The 14265-nt window shown below is 45.7% G+C and overlaps 1 protein-coding gene across 1 annotated transcript in view; it reads left to right on the top strand.

The window, feature by feature from the left end:
• OSR1 (odd-skipped related transcription factor 1) overlaps window positions 1-13868 on the top strand; it is a 42738-nt gene extending 28870 nt beyond the window's left edge. The window contains exons 3-4 of the mRNA XM_068280268.1: window positions 325-1020; window positions 10753-13868. Coding sequence (XP_068136369.1) covers window positions 377-1020; window positions 10753-10888 — 780 coding nt within the window. The 5' untranslated portion in view covers window positions 325-376 and the 3' untranslated portion in view covers window positions 10889-13868. The remainder of the gene's footprint in view (window positions 1-324; window positions 1021-10752) is intronic.
• The last annotated feature ends 397 nt before the right edge of the window (window positions 13869-14265 follow it).

The following is a 14265-nucleotide window of genomic DNA, read 5'->3' on the forward strand; positions in this document are numbered from 1 at the left end:
TATGCCCTCAACCATTGGAATTTAGTATTAGCTTCTTCTACTTTTGGAAACGTGGACCTATGCTGTTGCTTACTAACAATATTTTCCTACATATATAGTGGGGATTAATGACAAATTAAAACAAAGAGGACATGTCTTACTGTATTGATAGGTGGTGGTCAGGAAATAAGTATAGGTTTCCCAATCCAACCATAAAAAGAGCCAACTGAGAAGTTGGCATTTAATATCTGTATTTAACTTTTATTTATTGGACTGTGTTGTCTTTATTTAGTTTACATTTACTTTGTGTCTGAAAAAAACTTTTTACTTTTCATTTTTAAACAGAGAATTTGGCGCCATCCTGAAGAAGCACACTGAACATCTTACCACATCGACAATGGCCAGCAAAACGCTGCCAGCTCCAGTGCCAATACACCCATCTCTCCAACTCACCAACTACTCGTTCCTTCAAGCCTTCAATGGGCTCCCTGTGCCTGCAGACCATCTTCCCAATCTCTATGGGTTCAGTGCTCTGCACGCGGTTCATCTTCACCAGTGGACATTGGGATACCCAACTCTGCATTTGCCCAGGTCGTCCTTCACCAAAGTGCCAGGGTCTGCAAACCTGATAGACACCAGGTTCCATATTCCAGGCTTTCCTCTTTTTCCGCATGTCATTCACCCCAAACATGATTCCACAAACTTAGGCACTAAAAGCAAACCTAGGTTTGACTTTGCCAACCTGGCAGTGGCAGCCACCCAAGAGGACCATTGCAAGCTCAGTCAGCTGGATGGTCAGGGGTCTCCAGCATCTATGGGAACGCTCCTTGATGTCACCAAGCTGAATCCTGAGAAGAAACCAACCCGTGGAAGATTACCTTCTAAAACCAAGAAAGAGTTTGTGTGTAAGTTCTGTGGCAGACACTTCACAAAGTCCTACAACCTTCTCATCCACGAGAGGACCCATACGGATGAAAGACCTTATACCTGTGACATTTGCCACAAGGCTTTCCGGAGACAAGACCATCTCAGAGACCACAGGTAATTTACCAACTGCAAATATACTTGTGTAACTTCAACACAAGTATTGACTAAACAATTTGGAATGACTTTAGGATTATTAGCATAGAGTGGTGTCAAAATTGTTAGATCTAAAAACATTTTTTTTTTTAAAAATAGTAATTTTATAATTAGAAGCAAGACGTTTTAAATCAGGATGATACCATTTATTGGCTAAGTAAAAATGAATAAAAATAAGCAAGCTTTCGGCCTTGCAGCCTTCGTTGGGCTGGAACTTTATAATTAAAGGGATCCTTAACTGTACTTGAAAAAAGTTTTACCTAACCTGCGGCTTCGCCATTGCCAAGCCCCCTGCAGCCGTCCTGTGCCCTCGCCAGTCCTCTACGATCCTCCGTTCCCCCGCCACTGGTTAGTTTTCTCCTGTCCACGCTTCTCCTTGTATGCATTCCCATCTTTAAGCGAGTCCTGCGTAAGTGCAGTTTGAGGTTTGTCTTACTGCATCTGCACAGGACTCGCTTGACGACGGGACTGCGTACAAGGAGACGCATGGATAGGGACCGACTCTCAGTCGTCCCAAAAACAAAACTAGCTCATGGCGGGGGATCGGAGGATTGTAGAGGACCAGTGAGGGCACAGGACGGCTGCAGGGGGCTTGGGGAAGCCCCAGGTAAGTGAAACTTTTTTTTAAGTACAGCTAAGGTTCCCTTTAAGTCTAGAGTTGCTATTGTTCTGTAACTTACCTTAGATCTTAGGGATGGCTGGAAATTGTGATTTCCGAAAATGCCGATTACTGATACCGCGGCATACCGGCAGTAATCCAATTTCCGAAAAAGTATTTTATTTTTACAGAATATTACAAATTCCATAAAAAAAAACATCACATTACAGTATAGTATACTTTCGCATAGTTATTCTAATTGGCTAAATACTTCCGAATCAGAAGCATCAAACCAATCAGAGAATGAAGAATTGTTCCCCGAAAATCAGATTGCTGCCATAATTATAGAACTATCACAAGAGTCGAATGCTACAGAGTATTTTACAGTCTTCTGATTGGCCTAAAATTTCTGTGTTTTTCTGATTTTGGCGGTAAATGACCGCATTATTTAATTGTTCCAAAAATACCAAGTATTTCAGATTTCTCATAATTCGAAGAAATAAAAGGAAAATAGGAAATACTCTGGAGTACTGGACCAATCAGAGAATGTGGTGATTTACTGTGAAAATCGGAAACCGTGGACATTTTAGGCCAATCAGAAAACGGGAAAATACTTGGTAGTATTTGAGTCTCGTGATTGGTCTAAAATTACAGCGGCAATCCGATTTTTAAAATTCTACATTCTCCGATTAGTTCAATGCTTTAGAGTTCTGTGACTGGGCTAAAATCACTGAACGGTAATTTGCGATGACTGCTGTGGAAAGCCGACATTTTTTATTCTAACGGAAATTTCCAACCATCCCCATATGCTTTGCACTGGGGCCCATGTTTTTGGAGCATCGCCACTGATGGTTAAAGGGAATCTAAACTGAGAATGATATGGATTTTTCCTTGTAAAATAATACCAGTTGCCTGACTCTCCTGCTGATCCTGTGTCTCTAATACTTTTAGCCACAGCCCCTCAACAAGCATGCAGATCAGGTGCTCTGACTGAAGCCAGACAGGATTAGCTGCATGCTTGTTTCAGCTGCGTGATTCAGCCACTGCTGCAGCCAAAGAGATCAGCAGGACTGCCAGGCAACTGGTATTGTTCAAAAGGAAACATCCATATGCCTCTCAGTTAAAGGAAACATCCAAGCTAAAAAAAACAAAAGCAAATCCACTTACCTGTGACTTCCTCCAGCTTCTCGCAGTCGCTCCGTGCCCTCGCCGCAGCTCCGGTGGCTCCCGCTGTCCTTCGCTGCAGAAGTCGACCTTGCCTGGTCGGCTTCCAGGTCGGCTTCTTGTGCGCTCCACAGTGCAGGTCACGTTGTCCAGCCGACATCGTCAGGATTGTACTGCCTGCGCAGTATAATCCTGATGACGTTGGCCGGACCACCTGACCCGTGCGGTGGAGCGCAGAAGAAGCCGACCCAGAACTCGACCTGGTGAGTTTGGCTTCTCCAGCGGGGAAGACCGAGAGCCACCAGAGCTGCGGCGAGGGCACAGAGCGACTGCGATGAGCTGGAGGAAGCCCCAGGTAAGTGGAGTTTGTTTGTTTTTTTAGCTTGGAACTTCACTTTAAAGGAGTTCTGTGGGGGGTTTCTGAGAAGAAAAACAAGGTAACATAAGACACTTACCTTGGTCTTCTATCAGCCCCCTGCAGCGGTAATGTCCCACGCCGTCCTCCTCCCATCTGCCGTTCTCCGCCGCCAGCCCTGGTCTAGTGCGGCATGGGATCCAACTGCGGCTGCGCTACAGTGGCCGCGCACCTGCTCCTTTCCGCTGGCGTCATCGGAAGCTTACTGCGCAAGCGCAGTACAAGAAAACGCCTATGCAGTAACCCCCAGATGACGCGAGCGGAGGCGCGGCAGCGCGCATTATTCGTCTGTGTGACAGATGAATAATAGCCCGGTGCCGGCTGCGGGGAACGGCGGATGGGATCAGGACGGCGTGGGACATTACCGCTATAGGGGGCTGATAGAATCCCCAGGTAAGTGGCAGTTTTTCTCCTCAGAAACCCCCACAGAACCCCTTCTGCTCCTGCTCATTCCAAGTGATTTCTCCACATTGCCCTCATTCACCTCGTGTCATAGTTGGCAGGAAATGTCTGGCAAGCTGCCTGTGTGAAGGAGCCCTCAGGTGAATCCTGAATCATTAGTTTGAATTACCTTGTTCTTTCTGAGGCATCATTTATAATGAAGTGAAAAAAGAAGCTGCTCTATCGCTATTTCTCAGGCAGTCTGTGGTTTGGAACTGCTGCTGGTTTACCTGAAAACTGGAGCAACGTCTAGTGAGGCCAGAAAGGGTCTGCTCACAGGGACAGTTCCAGGCAAAATGGGGCCCAGGGTGATAATGAAGGTTCCTAAGAAATTAGTACTGTACTGATAATAAACCTCCACAATCCTAGACTTGGGGCCCTTAAAGGACACATCCAAGGTGAATAAAAATAAAAAATCCACTTACCTGGGGCTTCCTCCAGCCCCTGGCAGTCGTTCTGTGCCCTCGCTGCAGCTCTGCTCCCCGCCGGTGGCCCGGGGTCCCCTCCGGTACAGGAGGCCTACTTACGCTCCAACATGCGGCTCACGTTGTCACGCTGGTGTCATCCGGACTGTACTGCGCAGGCAGTAATGTAACCATTGAGGCCTTTATTATTAGTTTTAATGGTATAAAGCATATCTGAACTGAGAGATATGGAGGCTTCCATATTTATTTCCTTTTAAGCAATACCACTTGCCTGGCAGCCCTGCTGATCCTCTGCCTCTAATACTTTTAGCCATAGCCCCTGAACAAGCATGCAGCAGAAGATTAGCCACATGCTTTTTTTCTGGTGTGTGATTCACACACTACTGCAGCCAAATGGATCTGCAGGCCTGCCAGGCAACTAGTATTGTTTTTAGAAGAAAAATGAAATATGGCAGCCTCCACATACTTCTCGGTTCAGGTTCCCTTTAAATATATACATTTATATTGCGCTTTTCTCCTGGCAGACTCAAAGCGCTTGAGCTGCAGCCACTAGGGTGTGCTCAGTAGGCAGTAGCAGTGTTTGGGTGTCTAGCCTAAGGACTCCTTACTGAATAGGTGCTGGCTTACTGAAGCTATTCTGGAGAGGGGGCTACCTAATACTGGGGCACATCGGGTGCATGAAAAAGGGCGCAAGGACATTTGGGCGCCCAATTTAGGTTAGTAAAATCTCTGTACTGATATTCTATGTAAAATATTGGTAAATAATACTACATTGTTTTACCATATTATATTATACTATATTTTACTACAACTTAATCTAACACTATGCTCACAAAGAACCCTCCCTTACCAATGCCTAACCTTAACCGACCCACCCCATGCCTAAACCTTAAAGCAGACCTGAACTCAGAACTTCCTCTTTGCTCTAAAAGATAAGCAGCAGCATAATAACCTTTAAAGAAAAACATTGCCTTGTTACAGCTGCTACAAATCCTGCAATAAATCTGCAGTGTTACTGCTTCCTGCTTTCGTGGCTGCAGACAAAGGTTAACATCCTGTGTTTACAAATTACCATATCTGCTGAAGATTCCTGAGCTGACACAGTTTAGAGATCAAATTACATTGGTGATTAGTCACAGATTAGGGGGGATTAGACAGGTTAAAGTTTCTAAATGCATAGATGGTGCATTTCTCTCTGTTTTCCTTCTGTCCTGTGCAAGAGTTCAGGTCCACTTTAAACCGTCCCACCTAACCTTAACCGACCCCCCATGCCTAACCCTTAAAAACTCCACCCCCTCTGGCCTAACTATGGAGCTATTGGTCTCAGTGCAAGTTTTTCATTGGACCCCCCTAGCACTCTATACGTAACCATTGATGCAGTGCATCAAAACCTGCAAAGGACAACCACAGTGTCAGAGGTGCAAGAAGGGGATGGGGAACAGCTTGTTAATGATTACCACTATTCAAAGTATCTATAGAAGTGATAATTATCAGCACAGGACCAATAGAGAGCTAAAGGGGTGAGGGAGGGCCCCTCTGGCCCAAGGGCCCTGATGCAGTCACAGACAACCTCTGCACCCCCTATTGCTACGCCCCTGCTGCCCTCTATGCCTATCCTTAACCATCCCCCTCCATGCCTAACCCTTAAAGGTATCATGTTGCCCTTTTGAAAGCTAAAACTGCTACTTACCTGGGGCTTCTATCGCCCCCTGCAGCTGGAATGTCCCTTCGCCGTCCTCCTCCGATGCGCCATTCCTCGCAGCCGGCACTGGTGTAATATTTGTCTAACTAGACGAATAGAAGTGCGGCTACACGGCCATGGCCGTCAGCGGTAGCTTACTGCGCAGGCGAAGTACAGGAAAACTTCGTACTGTGCCTGCGCAGTAAGGGAATGGCGCATCGGAAGATGACGGCGCGGGACATTCCAGCTGCATGGGGCCGATAGAAGCCCCAGGTAAGTGGCAGTTTTTGCTTTTTAAAAGGGCAACAGAACACAGGGCTGACCCTAGACTTTTTGCCTCCTGAGGCAAATTTTGAAAAAAATTGTGCCCCCCCCCTGCAACGCCGGCCACTTACAATACAGTGGGCGGCGTTGCAGGAAGTGACGTCAGTGGAGCGCACGCTGGAACGAGGAAGAGGTGAGTGACCCCCCGCCCGTGCCTCTTACTGTCGGCTGCTTACTCACTATTTAAAGCTGGAAAGGAGCGCAGATCGGGGGACACAGGCGAGGGGGGGGGGTCCGACCCCTCTCCCCACCGCTAGGCCCAATACCCCCGTCCTGCCCGCTACCCCTCCAGCTCGGCAGCCGGCTCCCCGCACCCACGGACGGGCGGATGCCGCCCCTAGAAGTTTGCCGCCTCAGGCAAAAGTTTCACCCCGCCTCGTGAGCGGGCCGGCCCTGACAGAACCCCTCCTACACACACACACATGTACATCTAACCTTAACTGACTCCTGCAGACAATCTGTCACAATTATAATACTGTTAGTCCTCATCCATAGCTACTATTATAAATTGTGGCTGTACAGTGAAATTTAGGTGCCCGTGTCGCCCGATAAATAGCCGGCGCCCTGAGGGCTGCCTCAATAACCTTTCACTTAGGTTCAAAATAACAATCACTGATATCTCTGATACACTGTTGTCACTGATATCTCTGATACACTGTTGTCACTGATATCTCTGATACACTGTTGTCACTGATATCTCTGATACACTGTTGTCACTGATATCTCTGATACACTGTTGTCACTGATATCTCTGATACACTGTTGTCACTGATATCTTTGACAAACTGTTGTTCCCAAATGATATCTCTGTAAAGTTGTTATTTATGCTGATCACTCTCTATTCCCTACTCATGGCATTTTCCAAAACATGTTTTATACAGAGGTACGATGGGCATAACCGAGTCCTCTAAGGAGGTGTACATAGCATATATTGCAATATTTACATTTTTCTCTGATAGAGGATTGACTGCATTTCAGTTTGCAGCCAGTTATAAATTTCCAAAATGGACTGCAAAATGCAAACTCAGATTCCACTTTTCTTTTCTCTGCAAGCATGGAATCTATGTTCTCTTTGGAGCACAGAGTGCCCAGAACGTCCCATCTTATTGCAGAAGTAATTAGCTGCTAGTTGTTACTCATTTGTTACTAACTTTCATCACCTGGGCTAATCGAGTGATAACAGCCGCAGGTTTTTTTGACACTCTCATCTCATTTCTGATACAAACACAGGCTGACTGCTTTCATTGTGTAAAATAGGGCCCGTTTCTACTAAGTCCGAATATTCTGCCTATTCAGACAGTAGCTTCCTGTCTGTTTCACATGCTGGTGCAATCCTGGAAGGCATGCAGTAGTTTTTTCATCACTCACATCTGAATCAGGGCCCCCTTCAGGACATCACAGGGGGAATTGCTGTATAGGGCCTAAGTGAATCTGGGGCCCGGTGAACAGTGCCACAAATGGGCCCCAGTTGCAGTCTGTGTCTGTCTGTGAGTCAGTTAGTGATTAAAGTAAACCTGTGACAAATGGGAGAGAAGGATTTTACTTACCTGTCAGCTCCCTCGATACCCTTCCGTTCCAATACTTTGTTCTCCTGTGAAATCGGCACAATCCAGGTGGGTTGCGGGGCATTGCGCATGCACCGTTCCAAGCCACACACCTCCTCCATCCTGCTCCCATGGCTGGGATCCTTCTCCGCAGTTATAGTCCTAATGAACTGAGCATGGGCAGAACCCTCCCAGCCATGGGAGAGTGAAAAGCGCACACACAGACATTAGTGCATTCAGGCCTTCAAAGATTGTGATTTGCCACAAGGGTGCAGAGGGGAGTGAGGGGGGCCCAGTAGATTTGCCCAGTATGGGGCCCAAAAATTTCTGATCTGAATCCCTATAGCCATACATGGCACAAAGGTAGAGCTAGCGCTTCCATAGAGGCAAAGGGGGCAATTGCCTCAGGGTCCCAGAGCCTGTGGGGCCTTCCCCAAGGTGCCACTCCTCCCCTTCAGCTATGGTGACCTGTGAGAGAGGGTATGCTGTGTGTTTACATTCTAGGAAAAGAAGGAGGTGAGTAATGGGAACCCTAAAAATGCTTTTTAGGGAACATATGATGGACATATGGTGGATTGAATCGGGCCTGGGAGCCGGCTCAGAGCCTAGGGGGAATTTGGTTGGAAGGGGGCATTGGGGGGCCTCCCAAGTTACTTTTGCTCCAGAGCCCCATTGCAGCTAGAACCAGCCCTGGCACAAAGGTTACCTAATACTATAGTTCCGCTCTTTGGGCTTGATTCACAAAGCGGTGCTAACCTACTTAGCACGTCTAAAGTTTTTAGACGCGCTAACCAGGGTGCTAAGTAGGTTAGCACCGGATTTCTCAATCAGATCGCGCACTAACTTTGCGCGCATAAAGTTTTACGCAAAGCCCCATAGGCTTTAATGGGCACTTCGCGCGGTGCGCCCTGCGCTCTGTGCAGTACGCGCGTAAAGTTTTATGCGCGAAAAGCTTGTTTAGGCGTGCTAAGGGGGTTTTCACAGGCGTGCTAACAGTTAGCACCGCTTTGTGAATCAAGCCCTTTGTGTGGTAATATAACCAATGCTGTGCACACAGGCAGGGCCGGATTTGTACTTTTTACCGCCCAAGGCCAACTATACCATCTGTATGGTTGTTATCTCTGTGTGCCCCAATGAGAATTCAACTTTCTTTCCATCATTGATGTCACAGACAATAGCTATTTTAGTAATACGTGTATAGATTAGAAGTTATGTTTTGAAATGTTATGTTATGCTTGCCATCTCATTAATGATAGACCCATTGCATCACCATGAGAGTTAGACTGATGTATACCTGCAGGATAGAGCTTACAGGTCTTGCAGGGACGGCACAAGTACAGGACAGAGAGTTCAAAGGTTAAAGCTGTTCTTGTAGATAGGGATGACTGCATAGAACAGCTTTCCTGCCCCTCACTGAGCCGCCCCTAAACTTCTGGTGCCCTAGGCCATGGCCTATGTGGCCTTGCCAGAAATCCGGCCCTGCACACAGGGCCGGTGCTGCCATTGCGGTAAGGGAAGCAAATGCCCTAGGGCCCCAACCACTCCAGGGGCCACCACCGCGCCGGACCCCCCAGATGGTCTCCCGCTGACTGCTTCCCTTGGCCCCGCATCTTCCGTAGCTGAGCTGCCTTGTAGTAACTCACCTGTCCTGGCAGCTGCTCGTCTCCCATCTCTGTTTTCAGCCACGCTGCCTGTGTCTTCTGTATGCCTGGCAATGGCGCATGTTATTTACACATAACATGCGCCAAATGAAGAAGAGGCTGGCAGCAGTCAGAGAGAGACCACCTGGGGTGTGGCAGCGAGAGGACCCAGGGAGCTGATTTTGCTTGGGGGGGAAAGTAGGGGCCCCCAAGTTATTTTTGCCCTGGGGCCCCCATGTTGCTTACACCAAGCCCTGTGTGCACCAAACTCATCAGTGGGCTAATGGGCTGTCTCTCTTTAACTCAGCAAAGGTACTTCAGCTCACTCCCAAGTCTGAAAAAAAATAAGAGCACCTGTCTGAAAACTGTCAGAGCTTTTGGTCCGTTCTGCTGGCCATCACCCCTATGCATCCCAATAGGGCTGGATTTGGACATTTTACCTCCCAAGGCCCACTGTTACCAACCCTGGTTAAGGCCCACTGTCAACAACCCCACAGCCGCCCCATCTTGTGCACGTGGCGTCCTGTGTGCTCCCCCTTTACCGTTTTTCCCCTGGTCCAGTGCTTTTGTCTTGTGCTCCTCCCATCCTTTCTACTTCCCTGGTCCTGTGCTTCCCTCATTCTGTACTGTGCTTTTTTTTGTGCTCTTTACCTGTGTGGCAGTAGAACTGCCTTAGTGCTCCAGCTCTCTGCCCGGCCTTTTCTTCCTGGTGCCCTAGGCTATGGCCTTTGTGGCCTTGCCTCAAAGCCAGTGCTGCGCAAGTGCTGCGCAATATGTTGCCACTTTATAAATAAATAAATCTCCCAAAGGATTGAGTTTCACCTTGGCTTCACCGCCACAGACCTGCAGGGGAGCCATGGTGACCTGCAACTTGGCCACACCCCTTTCTAGAAGGCATGGTGGCTGTCAATGGGAGGAAGCAAGTTCTAAGCAGCAGAACAGCCCAAGTCAAATGACAAACTGATATGTTTTTTTATACATACAGTATAATCTATTGTGGGGACTGAAGAAGCTGAAGATAATGAAACTGTTTTAGCTGCAGAAGTGCTCTAATTGAATGATTACAGTAACCATGCGGTCCTGACATCACACAGTGGGAGCCTCATTGCATTGTGGGAAATAACAGCTGTTTCCAAGTGCCAAGCAACCAGTATCTCCCTCTGTGCATATGTGTATTTATTAAAAAAACAATCTTTTAGCCTATCTTGCATTGTTATGGGGTGTGGTTAAAGATAACCGCAGTTGGTGCTGTCTGTTTTTTTTTTATGTCTGCCAGTAGTAAAGATGATGACCTGCAGGCTGATTGTTTATCAAACAATATGAACAAATTACATGCGAATATCAATCATTTCTTGATTTTTCTTCTATTTTTGTAACTTCTCACTTTGTAATGTATTGATTTATATTCCCCTATTCCCTAAGGTTCCTATTTAATTCGTTTTGTCTTGTGTCCCCTTACAGGTACATCCACTCGAAAGAGAAACCCTTCAAGTGTCAGGAGTGTGGCAAAGGTTTTTGTCAGTCTCGGACTTTGGCAGTTCACAAAACTCTCCACACGCAAGTCAAAGAACTGAAACCTTCCAAAATCAAATGCTGAACTGAGTAACACTCAAAAAAAAAAAAAACCTAAACAGACTATGCTACGAAACAGTACAAACTATTTAAATCTACTATTATCACACGCGAAAAAGTGCAAGGGGGGCTTGCAGCGACGGCCCCATCTCCGTGTATTCCAAGAGACTTTGGACTGAAATCGCTTTGCTCGGAAATTTAATTTAAACCAGAAAGAACAAAATGATGGCACTCACAGACTCTATACCATGAGGGGGTGCTCAGTGCTCACATCATGCTTTTAAACCGCACCGCCTGTCGTACTGCGACTCTATCGCTCTCGTATATAGCAGGGTTGGCATGCATACTCCAGCAGTGAGGACTGGGGGAAATCAATTACATAATAAATTAAAAGGAATTGTTATTAATGTAACAGGCTCAAGTTTTTGTTTTTTTGTTTTTTGTTCACAAACCAAAAGCAAATATTCCGAAGTCAAGATGTGTATTAAGGGGTACGTACACAGTGCTGCACTTCCTGTCAGGGCTTGTGATCAGTTTGAACCAATAAACACATTTCCTCTTGTAATTAGTGTACACACCTCTGTCAGGTGTGTGCAAATGCACCTTAAACATGCCCTCAGCAGCACATGGAAATATGCTTGTGTGGTGTTTGACAACTGCATTATGGGAAGTTGACTTAGCTAATCTGTGTTTCCTGTTTTCTCAGCCATGTGGCACAACAGGACTGGGGGTGCATAAAAATACATACAAATGCATTATAAAGAAAAATTACATTTGAATGTGTTTATATGCTTAAAGTGGATCCGAGATAAACTTTTACTCATTGCATAACTGTGTTCCTTTCATATAGTTTATAGAGCATTCCTCAAGCCAAATACTGTTTTGTTTTGTTTTAATACTCTAATTCCCTATAAACTGAACAAGCCTTGCCCACAGCTCCTTTTGTGCCTTGGCACTGTAGCAAGGGCTTATGGGAGCTCAGTCTGGGCAGAAGGAGGAAGAGGTTACTAGCCATTGATTTCAGAGGCAGAGGGCAGGAGGGAGGAGGAGAGGGGACTGAATTTACACACAGGCAAGCTGATAGCATCTCCAGCCCTCAGCCGGTGACAATGTGACAAACAGAACATGGCTGCTGTCATTGTATCACAGGAATAAATAATCATAAACTTTTGAAGCTGTTTGCAGCTAGATATGCTGTGCAAACTATCTAAACTTTAGATAAGATATATAGGCAAGTTACTTGTTATAGTTAGTTTTTCATCTCGGACCCTCTTTTAAAAAAAATCCCTGTTATGGGTTTCATATAAATGGAAAATGTCACAGCCTGGTGCCCGTACATTTGTCTCGCTTTATCATTTGTCACTAGTGATGCGCACAAATTGCGCATAATCGTAATTTCGCAATCTCAATGCAAAACTGTAATGCACAATTTCAAAGAAATTAATTAATTTCATTTTAATCAGGAAACCTATTTTCCCAATTTTGCGTAATTTTTGTGTAATTTTGTGCTGACTTTACTGTTTAAAGTGGACCTGAACTCAGAACTCCTTTCTGCTCTAAAAGATACACAACAGCAGGATAACCTTTAAACAAAAAAACATTTCTTTGTTACAGCTGATACAAATCCTGAAATAAATCTGCACAGTTTCTACTTCCTGATTCAGGGGAGCAGACATATTGTTAACAGCCTGTGCTTTCAAATGACCTTCTCTGCCATAGGAAGTCATGTGAGGCCTGGAACCCACTGAAATCAGCAAACGCGAAACGCAACCCGTAGCGTTTTGTCTGAGCGGTTTGCAAGCGGATTCATGCGCGTTTTCGGTCGCGTTTTGCAACATTGTATTTTTTTCCCCAGCGGGTGCCTAGCGTTTTGCGTTTTGCGTTTTTATCCTGATTGGTCCTGTGAATTATTTTTCATTTTGTTACAGTGTGCTGAACCGCAAAACGCTAGCAAAACCGCTCAGTTTAGGTTTTGCTGGGCGTTTCTGCTAGCGTTCAATACTTTACATTGAAGCGCTAACGCTCCCAAAATGCTGCATGTCCTGCGTTTGCGTTTCTGGGAAACGCAAACGCTCCTGTGGAAGTTGCCCCATCCATTAACATTAGCCCAGCGTTTTGGCAAACTGCTAGCGTATCGCAGTGCTGCCAAAACGCTGCCAAAAGCGCACCAGTGGGTTCCAGCCCTGACACAGGGGGAGATCAAATTACAACTTCTGATTAGACACAAATGAGGGGGAATTAAATAGGCTAAACTCTCTAAATACATACAGGGTGAATCTCTCTATGTTTTCCTTCTGTCCTTCAGGTCCACTTTAATAGCAAACCCCCCACATATGCTATTGTCACCCAAATTGCTAATTGCTATTGCTATGCATGAAGCTCGTTGATAAGTATGAATGACCCATGAAAGAAATTCCCCTGCAATCCCTCCCCTACTTGCAAACAGGTTCCATTCTAGGAGGTTGTTTGTAAGTTGAATTTGTTTGTAAGTCTGGATTTTGATATTTCGTATAAACAATGTTTTTTGTTGTTGTTTGTGCTTTTACTTACAACGGTTTACTTTATACAACAGTACAGTTCACTTTGTACATGAAGACAACCTTGTGTGTATGAAACATTGTAACTCGAGTCCTTTGTAAGTAGGGAACTGTCTGTACTGAGATCTGTTTGACAACAGTGAACTAAATACAATATAGGAATTTGTTCTCTCCAAGCATATTCAGCAATTGCTATTGACAGATAGAGGAAATCATCATGCAGTTTGCAGTACTGGGGCCCTCATGTTACTGGGCTACAGAGCAGTTGCATGGTGTACCATGGATATAGTTACAGTCCTGTATATATACACGTAGCTCAGTTCTGCACACCTAGCTGTCCCTTTCTCTTTTTCAGAGAGACCGTCACTTTTTTTTTGTGAAACAAATCCCCCTGTCACTCTTACTTCAATTGTCCCTCTTTGTGGTCTGATCTACAGCTATGAATAAATAAATGTATTTATCTACTATTGTACTAAATTATTTATCTGTTGTACTAAACTTTGTCTCCCGCCTCTGTATTATTGACTTCTTTATTTTCCAATGAATGTAAAAAAAAAGCACTTTGGAGAAAAAAATATGACTTTCATTCATATAATCTTCCTGGCCTACGTAACTGGAAGAGTTGCAGGAAGGGGCGTGCTTTGGTGTTGCAGGAAGGGGGTGTGTTTGGTGTTGCAGGAAGGGGGTGTGCTATTGTGTTGTGTAAAGGGGGTGTACTTTGGTGTTGTGAATAGGAGGTGTGCATTGTTGTTGCAGAAAGCGGGTGTGCTATTATGTTGTGGAAAAGGGTTGTGCTCTGGTGTTGCAGGTAGGGGGTGTGCTATTGTGTTGCGAGAAGGGGGTGTGCTTTGCTGTTGTGGAAAGG

The sequence above is a fragment of the Hyperolius riggenbachi genome, chromosome 4 (genome assembly GCF_040937935.1).
Source record: "Hyperolius riggenbachi isolate aHypRig1 chromosome 4, aHypRig1.pri, whole genome shotgun sequence".
NCBI lineage: Eukaryota > Metazoa > Chordata > Amphibia > Anura > Hyperoliidae > Hyperolius > Hyperolius riggenbachi.